This window comes from Panthera onca, chromosome B3 (assembly GCF_046562875.1).
Source record: "Panthera onca isolate mPanOnc1 chromosome B3, mPanOnc1 haplotype 2, whole genome shotgun sequence".
In the NCBI taxonomy this organism is placed as follows: domain Eukaryota; kingdom Metazoa; phylum Chordata; class Mammalia; order Carnivora; family Felidae; genus Panthera; species Panthera onca.
The window spans coordinates 122111309-122129630 of NC_138344.1; the positions used below are offsets into that span (position 1 = coordinate 122111309).

The 18322-nt window shown below is 46.6% G+C and overlaps 1 protein-coding gene across 14 annotated transcripts in view; it reads left to right on the top strand.

Annotated features, from left to right (window-relative positions):
- NRXN3 (neurexin 3) overlaps positions 1 to 18322 on the top strand; it is a 1572196-nt gene that overhangs the window by 65789 nt on the left and 1488085 nt on the right. For all 14 annotated transcript variants that reach the window (XR_013556003.2, XR_013556004.2, XM_060620435.3 and 11 more), the window contains exon 2: positions 645 to 2060. Coding sequence is in view for 12 of the 14 variants with exons in the window: in XM_060620435.3 (XP_060476418.2) it covers positions 1352 to 2060 (709 nt within the window). In the remaining 2 variants the exon portion in view is untranslated. The remainder of the gene's footprint in view (positions 1 to 644; positions 2061 to 18322) is intronic.

An 18322-nucleotide genomic window follows, 5' to 3' on the forward strand; every position in this document is an offset into this window, starting at 1 on the left:
TAAAAGAACCAGGTTTCAGACACAGCCTTTCTTTTTTAAGTCTCAAAACATTTTTTCCTGTAAGAACTTTTCACCAACATTTATTAAAAGATGAGAGTTGTTTTGTTCGTTACTCACTTTCTAATTTATTTTTGCTGATTTTTATAAATATTTCTTTCACAAACTTAAAAGTGGGAATCTGTCTTAGGCCGCCTACACCCAAGCATTGGATTGTCAAGTTGAAAAAGAAAAATCTAAAAAGAAATCAATGTCATTTCATGCCTCTTAATAGGTAAATAAGTTAAAATTATGTGTGTGTATTCAAGTGTATGAAATGTTAGTACTTAACTTAAAAATAAATTTTAGCTATGTGACCCTGTGATATGAATATTGTAAAAATGTGCTGATACGGCTTTGGGAGTTTTGTACTATTTTTGCATATGGAAAAACTGCGTGCATTATTAGGCACTGAGCTCAGGGTCCTGCAACGGCTCTGGAGGAACCTGGGCCCTCTCTCCTGTTTGAAGCACCAGGCACTGGGGGAATCCTTAGAATAGCCAGACTCATAGTCAGCGCTCCATCAATATTTGTGAATGAGATGCAGTATTTTCCTGACACCGCCCTAATCTTTCTTTCTTTTCTGCCCGCACCCCTTCTCCCTGCAGATCTTTTTCTGGAGTCCTGAGAGGCAGGTTATGGGCAGGACTGCCTCTGGTCTGCACCATGAAGTCTGAACCTGCTCCCGCTCTGCCCTGGGCCCTGCTCTGCCTGAGCACTCAGCTTTGGGCTGCCCTGCTCCCTGCAGCCCCCTGCTGCTAGGAGGTAAAACTTCAGGACTGGTCCTTGGCCTGTTTTTGCCTTTCACCTGGCTCACCTCACTGCTCACGCCTCCTCCATCACGGCACCCCCAGCCCAGCCCTCTCCCCGGCCTCCCCGGCTGGGGCATTTGGGGGTCCTTTGGGAGGAGTGCAGTGCTGAAGGCTTCCTCCTGCCGTGGACCTTCTTCTCCTTGAATCAAGGCCTCCGGATCCACATGGATAGCTGAGATCTTTTCTTGGAGAAAGACACTTTGCTCCTCACTCTAATCCCACATTTTCCCACTTGACTTTCCTCCTCTTCTGCTGCCCGGTCTTTCCCCCCCTGCTTCTTTATTGGATTTCTTGCTCGTGCACCCATCTGGGGCCGTCTTGTTCCCTTTCCTTCTTCCTCACCCTCTGGATATTTGTGCGTGTGCCTCCTTCCCTTTGTGTGCTCTCTGTACCCCCCCACCCATCTCCTCTTCCTCTCTCCCTTCCCGCTGCCAAGGGGGATTGTTCCCCTCAGGGCTGTTCCTTGCCAGTCTGCTCCTCTGGCCTCAGTCCTAGCAGCCACAATGAGCTTCACTGCGCACTCGGTTTTCTTCACCCTGAAGGTGAGTGTCCTGCTGGGGTCACTGCTGGGGCTCTGCCTGGGCCTCGAGTTCATGGGCCTCCCCAACCAGTGGGCCCGTTACCTCCGCTGGGATGCCAGCACGCGCAGTGACCTGAGCTTCCAGTTCAAGACCAATGTCTCCACGGGGCTGCTCCTTTACCTGGACGATGGCGGCGTCTGTGACTTCCTCTGCCTTTCCCTGGCAGATGGCCGCGTGCAGCTCCGCTTCAGCATGGACTGTGCGGAGACCGCTGTGCTGTCCAACAAGCAGGTGAATGACAGCAGCTGGCACTTCCTCATGGTGAGCCGGGACCGCCTGCGCACGGTGCTGGTGCTTGACGGTGAGGGCCAGGCGGGCGAGCTGCAGCCCCAGCGGCCCTACATGGATGTGGTCAGTGACTTGTTCCTTGGCGGAGTCCCCGCGGACATACGACCTTCTGCCCTGACCCTTGATGGAGTACAGGCCATGCCCGGCTTCAGAGGATTAATCCTGGATCTCAAATATGGCAACTCAGAGCCTCGGCTTCTGGGGAGCCAAGGTGTCCAGTTGGATGCTGAGGGACCCTGTGGTGAGCGTCCCTGTGAAAATGGTGGGATCTGCTTTCTCCTGGATGGCCACCCCACCTGTGACTGTTCCACCACTGGCTATGGTGGCAAGCTCTGCTCAGAAGGTAAGACCTTCCCAAGTCCTCTCTTACTAGAGACCCACCCACTGCATTGGGTGAGGCCAAGACCATGGATAGAAACCACCACTATCGTTGAAGGGCATCTTTAGCTACATGTTGGATAATTGGGTCCCTTTCCCTGAGGAGGTGGTGTACATCCTTCGATTGCTGTCAATGGAAAACCCATCAGATCTTGGCAAGGAGAGAATCCTGGCTACTCAACCATGGGCTTCTTACTCAGATGTTTGGCTGTGCTCAAAGGGCTAGATGGAGCAGGCTGAAGGATGTGTGCCCCAGATCAGCTGCTTCCACTGCAGACAGCAGGGTTAGCACAGAGCAAGAATCTGATAGAAATGGGCAGTGTGGCTATCTCTGTCCCTCCTGATCCCTTGAGAGTTGGGCCCTTGGGATGGGTGGGACACTCCTCATCACTTCCTCCTTAGTCCCCAGGAAAAAGAGTGCCCATGCCAAGGAGAATGAGGGTGGATGGACTGCAGGTCCATTCTTGGCCCACTATCATCCCAGCCCTTCCATTTGCTTCTCATCCCACAGTCTTTGGGGAGGTGCCTGGAGGGTGGAGGAGGCAGCTGGGGATGGGACTACTCACCTCCTCATTCTAGTGGCAGGATTTTTCGTATGAGGTTCCTCTTTCCTGTCCTCCTCCTCCTCTCCATGTACTGAGAATGGTCAGGAAGGCACAGAGACTGACAGGAGCCTTGTCTAGCCAAACCCCCAAGGGGGCTGGCAATACTCAGTATAGCCTTGACGAGCCTCTCAAGTTCAACCACAGCTTCCCAGGGAGAGGGAAGGTGAGGCTCATGCCTGAGGACTTAGATTGCCCTCACCTTATTCACCAAATTCTGACTGTATGGGATTAGATCCGAGAGAAGTGGCCCAGACTCTACTTTGACAAGTACCTAAAATCCAGATTCATGGACTCCAGGACTCATTGAAGGCCTGGCTTTGAGCAGGAGGAAGCACTGAAGTGACAAAGAATGTGAGAACTGACCACAGGGGTATGCATGTTGAGAGGCTGGAATGAGGAGGAGGCAAAGAAGTTTGATTTTCTCCTTTTTGAATCAAGCCCTGGATTCTTCTAGAAATGTTTTGCCATCCCATTCTGGTCTCTCCAGGAAGGTGGTGGGATGGTATAGGGCAGAACAGTGTTCTCAACATTGGCTTTGCGTATTAGGATCACTTGCAGGGTGGTTTAAAAACTCTCAGGCCACCCTATGGGCTAATTCAATCAGAATTTTGTAGGGGGTGGGATCTAATGTGTATTTTTAAAGCTCCCCAGATGATTCTACTGTGCAGCCAAGATTGAGAACCAACAGGTCAAGGGAGGTCAGGTAGGTGGGGCTAGGTGAGTGTCCCAGCACTGACTTCCAGGATTTTTTCATTTTGGTGAGGCCCCTGCCTTGGGATTTGTAATTAAAAATAGTGTCTGTAGGTGTTCCTCAAGCCATCCCATAATAGCCCAACCCCTAAGCAGGTTGTAATTCATATGAATTTTAACCACTCCTATTAAAAATGTTTTTTTTTTAAATCAAAGCTAAGTTTATTTCATAGGTGGTGGATGCTGGAGAGTAGGACACTTCGAGGATCTTGTTGGAGACCCCTTTATAGGTCATGTAGGGGCTATTGTGGGAGCCCTTCCCAGGTCTCTGCTGCTTCTTTCCTCTGCTGGGCTGGGCATCACATCTTCCCTCCTGTGGCTGGGCTGCGGGAGAGGGAGATTCAAGACATGCGTGCCACTTTTTATTGGCTTCTTTTTTTCACCATGGAGCCCATTGGAAAAGTGGATGGGGAAGAGGACCCGAGGCCACCCCAGCCCACAAAGCCACTTTGGGAATGTGGTTATTGAAGCACTTCTTGTAAGCAGGTGCCTTCTGGAGCTGACTCGTTCCAAAGCTTCTTCGCTTTGGAGAAAGTTCTGCCTGAAGACGCTGACATCTTGTTCGCCCAAAGGGTCTGCTCTGTTCTCAGAACTTGCATTGAAAGCTGGCATTCTTCCTTTCTAGGGACTAGGGTGTTTGCAAGTGTGTTGTTAACTTGCTGATTATCCCTGATTGCATTCTTTGTGTTTAAAAAGAACTCATTTCCTTTGGGCAGGTCTGGATCAGCACTTTTCTGCAGGAAGAATTTCCATACTGTATATGTATATGATTTGTCTTTTCTCTCTCTTTTGGGGTGTGTGTGTGCGTGTGTGTGTGTTTCACGTCTCCAGTAGCATTTCTTTAGAGCAGATTGTAGGCAGTCAATTTTTTAATATCTAAATACAACATGGATATTTTAATAATAGTTCTTTCTGCAGGGTTCAAATCGTCTAGTGGCTGTGGATTGATACCTCTATCTGAAGAAGGCAAACACAGAGCACAGCTCATTTATTCTCCTGATACATAAATAGAGTAAATGAACTCTGTCGTAACAGTAACAGTTGGCTGGCTTGGAACAGAGCAGTGCAAAGGTTGAGGTGAGGGTGGGTGTTGGGAGAGGTATCAGAATTGACTGTTGATAACTTGGAGTCTGTTGATCCTGGTAATTGTCATCATGTCTAATCAGTCACAAAAAATACATTACAGGCTTTTAGAAAATACCCGTTCTCTGTACACATAGTTAATTTTTAGCTAGTAAGCAGGAAAAGCTCACCTGTAAAATATTAAGGGGGACAAATTTAAGCAAATGTACCTAAAACAAGATGAATAGTCTAAACAAATGCCTACCCATTTGTCTAAAGATGATGTGGTGAGGTTGGCTGTGAGGATGCATCCACTCCCTACTCTGCCTCCTTTCAGTTGTACACGTCATAGACCGGAAACCAGCATACTTATTCCCAGCTGTTGGTCCTGTGTGCCAGGCATCTATCTGATTGTCCTGATTTGTAGGATAGGCCTTGACATTTGATTGTGTGAGGGCTTGCACCCAGTTTGGAAGATCCATTTTTTACTTCATGCTTTAGCAATTCAAGAGCAGGAAGAGCTGGGAGGTCTCCTGCAGCTTCAGATGGATGTGGTCGGGGCCTATCAGAGGCGCTCTCTGTGGTCCATTAGCTTCTAGCATGCTGGCAGCATTGATGTTTGCTTGGCCTGTCTGGCTTTCCATGCCTTGATGGCTCCAGAATATCTCTGTGCTGCACCCTGGGAAGAATGCACAGATGGGCCTATCTCCCCTATGTGCTTTGGGCTCTTCTGATCCCCCATTGGGTGTCTTCTCTAGGAAGAACCTAGAAGATACTGGAGATGGTTGCTGTGGAAAAGTTGGGCCTAGGGGTTGGAGGTCCTGGACTCACTATCTTCTTTCATGTGGTGAAATGTTATTTTCTCTGGCTGCAGACTGAACTCCACACATCCTACTTGAGAAAAACTTCATTCCTAGGCTCCTAACTTAATTAATGGTCACATTGAACATTCTGGCACATGGTGGAGAAAAGGTCCCAGATTTTTACTTCCAGGTGTTATGTTTGTAAACAAAATGTTCCGGTGCTCAACTTTGGACTTGTTTGTGTAATCTTGCCTTTTTAGTAAGGGTCTTAGAGGACAGAAGAAGTGCAGGTAGTTCAAAATGATTTTAAAATTAAACATATCTATTTTGGAATATAGTCGAGCTATGGCACAGCATATTCACTGGTTTTGATCTAGCCCAGTCTCCTGTTACCAGTATCCTGGAGCTCACTGGGCAATGAAAAGGTATCCTGAGCTCCCCCAAAAGAGCTGTCCCCTCATGGGTCATTGAGAGTTTATTATTACCTTGAAATGAGTTGAAATTGATACTTTATTTTTAAACCATTCTTAGTTATGAATATGCATGTATTGAATTTCTTAACAACCTTATGGTCATGAAGAATTGATTTGCTCCCAAGGTGTGTACATTTCAGTAATAGTCTTACTGAGGAGCTCCTTGAGTATGAAGTCAGCCTGTTGCAGGTGGGGTAGGGCCAGGGAAAGATGGAGAAGGCATCACATGTTGATTTATCCTCCCAAGTCTCATTAAATGGGCCTACCTATATCACATACTACTTGTGTGTCCCCACTTTTAGGTTAATTCAGTGAAGAGTCATGAGGTCCTATTCAGTTGGGGGAAAAAATGTTCATTGTCTATCTCTTCCTGCTGACTTGGGCAGGTGCCCAAACCAGAAGCTGCAGTCTTGAGTCTTAGCTCTTAACTTCTCAGGTGGTGTGATCCGACAGTGAGGTATAGCGGTGGGTGTTGGTGGAAGGGGCCCAAGCCTTATTACAAGCACACCGTTGAGTTGTACCTACTGGCCTCCCTTTCCCATCCCTCTAGCTGTCTGCAGCTGCAGGTTGGTTGGATTAATGGCTCAACACCACTGTGTGGCCTTGGTATGCCTTCCTGAAAGTGAATTTTAATTACTTTTCTTTTTACTGAGGATTTTGTGACTCTTCCCCCATTTATCCAAGCCAGAACTGGGATGGAATGATGTACCAAGAGACTGTTTTCCCCTGAGCATTTACCAAGGGCCAAAGGCTTCCAATGCTGAAGTTAAGGTTCTAGTGATTGCCCCAGCTGATCCTCCATTTCTGGGCATTTGTGTAAAAACACAAACATCTCCCTCCCCATCCCCAGTGCACATCCTGCTGGAATTGTAACATGGCAGTGTTGTTCCTAAACCATGTCAACCCTGCATGGCTTGGGGATAGGGGTGGGGGTGGGAGCTGCAGGGGAGTGGTGAGCAATCAGTAAAGACTATCTCTTCAGAATCCTTCTCCCCAGTGTGGAGACTGTGGCACAGAAGCAAGGGCTTACAACATGCACAAAGGAGAACTGCGGCTTCCGAGACTTGATTCCCACCCAGCATTCAGGCGTTAGGTGGGACCAGCCCAGCCAGCCAGCAGGGGCTGTCGCTAAACGGAGCCTGAATAGGGGTCTGATTGCTCCTTTTTCCTCCTCTCCTTCTGATTACCAAGTGAGATTTCCTGGGCATGCTGTATGCTAAATGGCAGAACAGCCGCCTGCCACTTGCACCAATTATCCCTCTTTTAACTGCCGAGGGAAGAGCAATTTTTTTATACCCCCCACCCCCCACCCCACAGTAGCATCTCTGCCTCCTTTAAAGAAATAAGACTGTTTTTCCTTGTTCCCCCTTCAGGGGGGTGAGAACAGTCTTCTTTCTCCCTTCGCAGAATCCATACACCAGCTGCAGGCTACAAAGGGGGTGGACACAGGGTAAATGCTTCGTCCGAATTCAGTGGGGTTGAGGGTTACCCAGGCATTTTGCCAAGAGCCTTGGAGTGGCACGTGAGCTTGCATTTGCATTTGGTAATGAGACACCACAGGCCCAGCACCAGGGGCTAATTATCTTCATGGCCCCTATCTTCCTTTGCAGGCTGTCAGGGAAAGATGGTTTCCAGTTCCTAGGGCAGCTGCCCATCAGCTGGGTCCTCTGCCCTCTTTGCGGGACAGAAGAGATAGGGTGTATGCTTGGGGGATGGGGCCAACATACTCTCCCTGCAGTGGGTGTCCTGTGCAACAAGGCCCAGAGGTGGAACTTGAGCGAGAGGCTTCAGGGCAGGGCTGTGAGGGTCAGGAACCCTTCCTTGGATAAAAATAATAATGACGTCAGTATTACTATTATCGAATGCCATCATGTGCCTGACAGCCTAGGTGCTTTATGCGCATTGTCTCATCTAATCCTCACGGCACTCCTGTGTGGTTGATATCATTAACTAGCCCCACTTTACAGATGAGGAAAGTGAGGAGCAGAGAAATTTGGAACTTGAAGAAGGTTTAGTGTAGTCTTAAGAGCATGGCTTCTGGAATGAAAAAGATTGGACTTCAATCTGGGCCTGTCCAGTTATAAGCTGTGTGTCTTTGGAGAAAGTTTTAGAAGATTCAGTATGCTCATCAGTAATCGTAATAATTAACAGCAGCTACCATTCAAGGAGTGTCTACACTATATTGACTGCAGTGCATGAGTTAACTTTTATAACCCTCACAGCCACTCAACACACCATCGTTCTCATTTTGTAGACAAGGAAGTTAAGGGACGAGAGGTTCAATAATCTGTCCAAGGTCACACAGCTAATAAGAGGCAAAGCTGAGGTTTGTATCTAGGCAGACTGGCTTCACAGACCACACTTAACCACTGTACCATCCTGCCTTGCAGCGAATCAGGGTAAGAAATTGTCTGTCGTGGAGTTGTTGAGAGTATGAAAGCAGATGAAATGTACGGAGTTATCTACATAGTCTCTGGGAAAGAACAAGTCCTGACTCCGGGCTGTTGGTCTTCCTGGTGCTTGTAAGAATGAACTGTGTGTCAATTTGGTCTTGTAGAAGGTTTGATGCTCCCCTTTGAGTACCCCCACCTCTGCCATTTTCCTGCATCCCAGTTTGAGAAATGGTAGAAACAAAAGGAGGGGAATTCAGTTTCATTGCCATTTTGCCCCTGCCTGAGAGCCAATGATAATGGTTGTGCCTGTTGGACCATATTTGGAACTCTTTGCAAACCTGTGGTGTTCTGGCCCCCATAGCAACACAATGAGGCAGGTAGGACAGGCTTTACCATCCCACTGAAAAGTGAGGAGACCCAGACATGAGGCTCCAGTGAGCTTGTGGGTATGAGGGCAAGTTTGGATGCTGCCTGTTTGGCGGGTGTCTCTGGGACCTAAAAACCCAGATTCCCAACGTGGCATTTTATTTCTGCTCCTAGGCTCCCTTCATTAACACAAATGGCCTGTGTCTCCATTGTGAAATGGAGCGTTGCCTCCCTGGATGCTGGTGATAAGCAAAATGTCAACCTCCTGGTGTAGGAGGTTATCAGCTCGGCCAGTCCCAAGGAGCCTTACTCCTCCCAGACAGACAGAAAGCGAGAATATGAGAGAATGAGAGAGGATGAAATGAATGTGTCTGAGTATTCAATTCCCACCCTCAAGACCCTGGTTTGAAGTGAAGTGACTGGGGATTGGACCCATGGGTCATGAGGCATTTGGAGCACAACTACACCACGCTGGAGCATCGCTGGACAGCATGACCTCTTCAGACTTAACCTTTGGTTTCCCAAGTACCAGGAATTGCCCAGCATCACACCCAGGGTTGGCGGTAAAAGATGGAGCTCCTGGATTACTCTGTCAGACTCCTTCTTGCTTTCCTGCTGCCTTCTGACTGTCTTCACAGCTAACAAAACCAAACTCTCTTTCTCTGTGTTTGTGCTTCTCTTTCCCTTTGTGTGTGGGGGAGGGGAATCAATACAGAGGCGGATTTAACCAGGAAACAAAACCTTTCATATATCCTCACTTGCGTGGTCCCTTTCAAGGTGCCATACTTAATGCTGTATTTGTGATTTTTTTTTCTTAAGGAATCCCGGGTATCATCAGCTTCCAGCTCCACCTCTGTGGATCCGCCTCTGTTAAGACTTGTTGCTGCCCAGTGGCAACAATGTTGCTCTGGGTGTACATGTGATTCCCCAGTGGCCTATGACCCTTCATCACAGACACACTTTCCTTCACTTCATAACCAGCAGGGCAGGAAGAGCCTTGGAGGGGGAGTGTGGAGGATGAGGGGCATCTAGGAATGTTATATGGGGAGGCATCTAGGATATCCAGTGGGCAGAGAGAGGCCATGTCTAGAAATGTTTATTGTTGATGCAGAGGAAAGTGCTGGTGTTTAAAAAGAGGGGGCACCCGCATCCTCCTCCTGAGGTTTTCCCAGCTATAGTTGGGATGTTTGGTTCGCTGCGGCTCACTGGGGGGCTGTGTTACAGGTGACAGGCTGTGGCTGACAGAGGAGAGGGACAAAGCGTGGCTCGGCAGGCCTGTCTCCGTGATCTATTTGGGAACTGACAGTGCTAGTGGGTTGTCATTACTGCCGTTGTTCTCCAGAAATTGATGTCTTTGGGTAACCTATTCGAAAGCAATACGGGGCCCTCTTTAAATGTGTCACCATCTATATCTGCTCTCAGACCTCCACTGCTGTCCACAATGTTCCTAAATAATGCATTTTCCAATTAAAAAAATTTTTTTAAATTCAGGAACCAATACTAGCAAGCTTTTAAAAACAAATTGATCTCACAGTCATCTGGCCAAACTGCCCAGCTCTGCTCTGTGTTAAAACTTACTTCACACGTGGTCCTACAAACGGCTAATGTTTCAGCTCTTTGGGGGGAAAACACTGTATTCTGTGAGGTACACAAGGGCCTGAAGAGGATGGAGATGAAAGAAAGGCAGGGACATGAGCTGGAGGCAATATGAGGCTCTTGGTTTAAGCTGTGACATGCACTTAGGATCCTTTGGGCTTAACTGAGGCTCTTATTTAAGTATCTTTGCACCTGAGATGACTCTGAGGAGCTTTTCTGTCAAGTTTCTCCACGAGACTCTCTACGTCTGATCTTCTGATATTTTTGCCTCTTGACTGCTGGTTTAGTTCTCCTGAAGCAGTTCTATTTGCCGGTGCAAAGTTCTTAGAAGACAGAATCTCAATAGTCCCGTGGTTGTTGGCAACACATGGGTTGGTGTCTTTGCTGTCTCAGGCAGAGCGTTCCAGGCAACCCCATACCCTCTCCTCCAGGTATTATTGGGAATGTGTTACCTGCAGCCCCAGGAGAATAGACAAAGTGCAGCGAGAGAGTGTTGAGCTTTTTAGTTAATAAGTTGCTTGAAAATAAAAACAATACCCCTCTTGTGAGGAGGGACCAGCCAGGCTGAAATCACACGTATGCGATCCAAACAGTGGGAACAGGGCTGGCAAGGCTGGGAACTTGCCACATTCTCATGATTTCTTCCTTCCTCCTCATTCTCTAAGGCTTCTTTCCTTTCCAGAAGGGGTCCTGTCTCTTGCATGGCTAGCTTGGACTGCTAAAGGAAGCGGGAAGGGTGAGCTTAAAGGATGGTAAGCCTCTCAACTGTGGGATTCCTGAAAGACTAATCTTCCCCTAGAATACTTGCTCCTCCTAGATCAGGAGAGGCAAGGCTGGAGTTTAGGCTCAGAAGATGTGCTGTGAGCCCCTTCTCAGATTTGAGGAGGCACACTGAAATTTGGGGGGACCCTGGTGCTGGGGAAGAAATATTCTATGAGGGATGAAGCACAGATCCCGTGATCCATTTAGAGGACAGTGAGGCATTTACATTGCCTTCTGGTCCTGGCTTTGCCTATGTAATGCACTGGAAACCAAGGTACATTGTAAAGAATCATGGGATGATAACTTTGGAGGGGATTTTAAGGATCTTTGGGTCTAACTACCCATTTCCACCCTCTTCTCCACTGTGTAAGACATATTTCCTCCTCTCCAAAATAGCCCTAGTCAACTGCAGTGGTGGATGGGGGCTCAGTGCCTTTCAGGGAAGCCTAATGTATCTCTCTGTGGTCACTCCTGAGGGTCAGGGAGCTAGCTCTTCCTACATCAGCTGCGGTCGGCCTCTAGCCACGTCCTCACTGGTCCCCATTCTGATTAAAGCAGTCTGACCTTTGCAATGGGCCTTGTGGGTGAGGGGATGGGTGGGTCATAACATTTCTGGATGCTGCTCTGCAAGAATTAACTCTTGTGTCAAGTAAAATTCATACGGGATTCTCTAATATGGCACTAGCGGCCCACACATCACAGAGTTATTTAGAATTAAGTGCTTGAGATTAATCTTAAACAATGTGGGAGGGACTGATGTGGGAACAGACTCTGAGGTAAGCAGGTGATTCATGCTCTAGTCATTTTGTTCCTAGGGCTCTTGCACTCTGGAAGATTCATGGTTGGCCCCATCTCTGGCTCTATTGTCTGTGCCTCATTTCACCCCCCTAAGATGTCCCATCTTCTTCCACACCCCGCTGGCTTTGCAGCATCTCTGCTTTTCCTGGGAGCCCCCTGGAAATCTCTAATGGCTCGGCAATAAGATAGACGTTCTAGAATGCTATGGAGTAGCATAAAGTGGAATTGGATTGGTCTAGCTTAACAAACCCATCCTGGCATCCAGGGTCAGACCCCCCAATAGACATCAAGGTTTTGCTAAAAAGCCTAACAGAATGATTTTTAGAAAAAGAAGATCATAAAACGAAGCAGTATCAAGTAGCTACTTCTGGAAACTGGCCTTGGAAACAAATGCCCGATCCAAAAATGCTTCTATTCTGCCAGGTTGCCCTGGGTTTCCCATGTTTTTGGCCCTGTTGGGCAAAAGTCTCTTAGGGAGAGGGATTAGTCAGGGCTAGAACATGTTCCTCTCACATTGGCATAGACTGTAAACCTGCCAAGCAAATTCCATCCTGCAACCTAAAGGGGACGAGGGTAGCCTGGCGCTCAGCCACCTCCTCACTGGTGGTCATTTTACTGACACTGCAGCAAAGAATGGAGAACTCATCTCATAATTTTCTGATTTAAAATAGTTTACTTTTAAGAGCAAAGCCCACAGAGGCCATTTTGACCCCTAAACTTGAAATGTATCCAGAGTCATCAGCTTCTACTCCGGGGTTTCATTGTCCATCCAGGTTCTGTGGACTACACACATGTGCTGGGAAGTGGGCATGACCACATCACATGGTCATGTGAGAATTGGCACGTGGGCAGATGGTTGGGTTTTAGTTGCTGTAGAAAACTTTGCTGTTTGCTCTTCCTGATGTTGAGTGTTCAGCCTTGTGTTAATGCAGATTGGGGCTGTTTTTCCCCCCATGTAGAATATATAACCAGTGGCTACATTTTAATGTGTCTCTTGGCTCCCTTTGGCTTTCACGTCCTTAATGCAAGTTGCAATAACTCAGTTGAGTTTCCTGATTCTTGTTGCAGGAGTGTATATAAGGAGGCACTCTCTTTGAGAACTCTAAGACATGAAACCAAGGGAAAACGCTGTTTCCCTTTGTTAATTACTGCATTTACAGGCTTGGTGCTAAACCACTGGAGTGTGACAGACAGCAGTTGCTCAATAAATATTGCATTAATAAAGCACATTCTGTGTGTATATATGTGCGCTTTCATGTTTTGTATGCATGCACTGGTGTCTGCGTTCATGTGCTAACACACGTGATGGATGGATGTAGGTTCCCAGGAATGTGAGTTTAGTAATACCTGTTTAACACTTTAACTGGTGGTGTATCAGATATGACTTGGACTGCAGTGGGCAGTAGGCACTGGAAATGCCTCCTCTCTTTGAATGGAAAGAGTGGCATGTTTACTGTGGGGCAGTTTTCATTGAATCTGTGTCAAGTGCATACACTTTCTACCTGGTTTGATCTAGTTGAAGACAGACTAGAAAGAATTTCTTGTTTGTTTACAAACCAGTGGTTTCCTGTAACAATTACAGGCAGCAGCCAGCCTGGGACCATGTAAATGCTTGTGCAGTGGCTGTTTGAAGCAGACATGTGGTTGTCACTGGAGATGGAGAGGCCCCATTAGCTTGTGTGGATTCCCTGGAGAAGATGAGGCTCACTGGGGACAGGATAATTGTCCTCGGATATCAGAAGAGCTGCCACGAAGAAGAGGAAGTGGATACTGAGTGGGAGGGTTGAGAGATCAGAGCTACAGAGAAAGAATCCTGATGCTGAGAGCTGTCGGACCATGCCTCCCCCCATCTCTGGAGGGAATGCAGCAGGTGCTGGGGCAACACCTGCCAGTGTGTGCTGGTGTGTATGTGCCTTCACACTAAGGACGCCGTGGTTCTGAGGGTCTCGGCCTCCAGGCCCACCCTTATGTTTGATCATGTTCGTCCTCTGCCTTTCAGGAGGTGGGGGTGAGAAGATTATTCTCTAGATCATTGGCCTTAAAAATGGGGGGGGGGGCTCCTGGGTGGCTTGGTCGGTTAAGCGTCTGACTTCAGCTCAGGTCATGATCTCACACTCTGTGAGTTCAAGCCCCGCATCAGGCTCTGTGCTGACAGCTCAGAGCCTGGAGCCTGTTTCAGATTCTGTGTCTCCCTCTCTCTCTGCCCCTCCCCTGTTCATGCTCTGTCTCTTTCCATCTCAAAAATAAATAAACGTTAAAAAAAAATTAAAAAAAAAATGGGGCATATGCAGGACCATTCTTTGGGGATGTGTGTAGTTAACTTACATACAAATTATTTATAACTAGATAAACATCTCTTGCGACAACATATTAAAGTTATTTTTTCTAATAGGCAGTTTGTTCAGAAAGGTTTAGAGGCCACTGATCAATACTAAAATTTACATTTATCTCTCTTTAGTTGATTGTAGTTACTCTTGGCCTCCTGTTACAATTCCTTCCCCCCGGGGGCTTGTAGTTTTCAGGTGGAGGCTGACACCAGGGATATGTGTGTTGGGCTCTTGTCCTCTGTCTTTAGCCCTGTGCGTGGTGGTCTTGTTGACCTGGCCAGGTGGTTTTGGAGGGTCCCATGGGAACATATTCTGGTCATACCTCCCTCCTTCAGGGGCCTCACTGTTTGGAATTCCTAATACTATCTCAGAGCTTCTTTCAGCATAAAATCATGGCATTTTCAGGGGCAATTTTGGCTTGTGGAAGAGAACAAAGTCTTTGAGGTATCATCAAGCATTTATAAAGCAGTTCTTGACGTATAATCATCTATTTTTTGGAGTAGGCCATCTATTTACTGGAATAAGTATATTCTGTGATTAGGCATTCACAGAGGGAGTGCCTATTATGTACCAGGGAGGTCCCTGCCCATGTGGAGCTTGTTGTGGTCTAGTTGGGAAGCCTATCAGGCAAAGAAGTATAGCATGCAGTAGAGCCGCTAAAGTACCAGGTAGAATGTTAATAGAGTAGCTCCAGAAGGGGTGTCCCACCCTGCTTGGGATGGGAGGATATTTCACAGTCAGACTTAGAAGTTTTATTTGGCAGACTGTTGGGGAAAGGACATTTCAGGGCAGCCCTGTGAACCAGTTATTTGCAGTAGTTAATGTGGCTGGATTGAAGGATGGAGGCCAATGGGAAAAGAATGAGAGGAGGCATTAGGCAGGGTGGATCTCAGTGCTTTGTAAGGATTTTGGACATTATTTTTTTCCTGCAGTTGAGGGCTATTGGAAGTTTTTCAGTTGAGTAGTAACAGATTTGAATTTTAGAAAGATGGCCCTAGGGGCAGTTTGCATGATGGATTGGCTGGCTATTGGAAGGCTTAAAGCAGAGAGGCTAGGTGGAGGCTATTGTGTGGTTTTGTTGAGAGAGAAGTCTATACCAAAGGAGTAGTGATGGAAGAAGGGTCAATTGCAGAGATGTTAAGAAAAAGAACTTAATAATTGGAAAGGCAATGACTTTGAGCGGTGTTGGACTTGTGCTGCCTGGCTCTGCCACATACTAGCTGTGCAAACTTGGATAAAGGACAACTTCTCTGTGTTTTAATTTCACCATCTGTGAAATGGGTGTAATAATAGTGCTCGCCATTTAGGATTGCTATGAGGTTTTACTGAATTCTCATGGAGAATTCTTAGGACAACACTTGGCACGTAGTAAGCATTCAGTGAATGTTAACCATTATTACTAATTAGCATCAATTATTCTTCAAAAGGGGAAGGAAGAGCTTTGATGATGTGCTCTGGCTGTAGGTATAACTAGGGCAGGAAAGTCAGTGGGAGGAACAGATCTGGCGTGAAGACAAGAGGGGGGTAATAATCAATTTTGGTTTGTCTGTCTGTACCCCACCTTCTCTTTTGACTCTGTAAGATACTTGCAAGGAGATGTGCAGAAGCAGGTGGGGGCGATGGTTGTTCTAGGGGGGAGGGTGGGATTGGATATAGATGTCAGAGTTGTTGTGGGGGTGAAAGAAGGCTTACACATGGATGAGGTTGTCTAGGCAAAGAGTATAATTCAGAGGGGAAGAAGGTACAGAACCTTTGGGAACCTTAATATTTATAGATAGTAGAAAAAAAGGAATCTGTGACCTTGATGAAAGCAGATGACCAGAGATGTAGAAGGAAACTAGGAACAAAGGAAAGTTCCTTAAAATTCTTCACTGGTCGATAAATGAAAGAATGCTCCTTAACCTCGTTGGAGTTGGGACACTGATTTGAATGTAGTAGAACAGCATCAAAAGATTACATAGTTTAATTTAAAAACTATTCACATTGGCCTTTCTTCTACCTTCAATCTAGTGTGTTCTGCTCATTTGAGAAAATTTCTACAAATAGGAAGTGAAGTCTTGGATAGAGATGGTGAAACTGAGGGTTTTGGATGTTCGCATGATGGAATTTCTGGCTCCCAGAATATCAGAATCCTGTGGGAATCAAGGACTCAAAGATCTGAAAGAAACAAATCCAGAGAAAAAGAAATGACTTGCCTAAGACCAACCAGTTGGCATTCTTATTTGTGCTTTGCATTTGAGACCATGTGATTAAACATGAAATGCCTTGTCTATGTTTTTCTTGGAGCTGGGCATTGAACTCTTGAGGATGCCAGCACTGGCACTCAGTTCAAAGCCATGCACCTTTTCCTGGGATTAGGCAAGAGATCTTCTAACTCTGGTCCTTGTAAACTAAAAGAGCAAGATCCTCCACATAGGGGGCTTTGGAAGCCCCTGGCTCAGCAGCCAGTGATGTAAATGCTGGTAATTAATTCACTTGTGGTTTTTCTACCTTTGCCATGGGTGGGGTGTTTGGAAAGGGAGCAAAATCATTTCTTAAGGAAATTGAGGCTCTCTTCTAGTTGCCTGCTTTCTGCTTTCCTCCTGTCTCTGACTCTTCAGGGCTGGGGGTGGGTGCTGTGTCCGTTCTCCGAATGCTTGCTGTGCAGCACAGTTTTCCAGGAATTTCAGGACATAGGAATTTTCACCCAGCTGTGTTGTGTGTTGCTGTTCAGCAATCTGAAGTTGCTTATCCAGCATAAGTCAGAATGGGGAGCCTGGGGAGGAGGGGGAACGCCTTCGAACATTTTTCTAAGCAGAAGAAATTGAGGTGTTAGGGGCCCAGCTGGCGTGTGATAGGAACCAAGAAATGGAGCCTACGTGAGCGTGCATGCCCACATGAAATCTCTTACTGATGATGTTATTCCAGAGGTACTTCTTTCCACACCCTTGACACCAATGAACACTTACTGAGGACCTACTGTGTGTCGGGGAGGGAGCATGGGGGTAGAACAGTGAATAAGACAGACATGCCTTCATGCTGCTTAATTCACCAAGCAATTACCAAGTGATGGATGCTTTGAAAGGGGAAGTGTAGTGTAACAGTGGTCTCTGTGCATTCAGGGGTCCCTCTTCAACCCTGGCAGAACAAAGACTCAGGGAAGTTCAAGGGTATGCTTAAGACATTCTAAGGAATCACAAGAGGTCCAGGGCTTTTCTAGATGCAGTTCTCAGGCTGGCTCTCCCAGTCAGAGTCTGCTGGCCACAGACCACAAGAGAAGCTGGTAGGCTCAAGGCTGAGTTTAGCTTAGTGCTTTGCTCTAACCATACCATGATGCCATTTTAATTTTGTGGAAATCTTATAGATTTATATCACTTGATTATTTTGATTGACTAAATTTAATGATGATGATGATGATGATGATGATGAAGAACTAATCCTCATGAAGCACTTTCTACATGTCAGGCATGGGGCTGAGTGCTCTCAAATGTAAGTTCCTTTAATTCTCTCAACCACCTCTTGTGAAAGAGGTTCTGTTGTTCTTGGCTGTAGATGAAGGAGCCAGAGTTGAAGAGAGAAAGTCATCTATCTGCCTAAGAAGCGAGCCTGGGTGCAAAAGAGGGTGATTACCCTATAAGGTGGTTACAAATATTAAATGAGATAATGAAGGCAAAGCAAGAAGCACATTGATTGTCAAATAACAGATGCTTGATCGATGAGAACCATTATGGTTTTTGATCCCTGCACCAGGCTCTGTAATGGTCACTGCTAGCCATGTAGTTAAGAGTATCTATGCACCAGACATTGTTCTAAGAACTTTACACACCTTAACTCATTTAATGCTCACAACAGTTCTCTGAGGAAGTGCTGTACTATTCCCATTTTATAGATGGATATGCTGAGATCCAGAGACATATGCTTATTTTCCCAAGGTCATGCTGCCAGTCATTCTCCATTGGAAGCAGGTGTTTTAACTCCAGAGCACATGCTCTCTTAGCCATTATGCTACATGGGAGGTAGTTACACAACCCCAAATTCAGTGCTGTGCTACATGAACTCCTGAGACAGAAAACGTAGTTCATTTAGTCTCCAGGGTCCTGCTTGTCTCTTTTTGTCTGCTCTTCCTCCCTTCCCCCACACCACTGTTTGAGTTTTTAAAGACATTGTGTAGCTAAGGAGAAAATGGACGAGAGGTATTCCACCAAAGCTCATTCTCCAGTGGATCCTCTCAAGAATTTTTTCAGATAGAATAATAATGTCATGGATATTAAGACAACAAGGAAAAATAACAGAGGAGCACTGTGAAAGTAAAA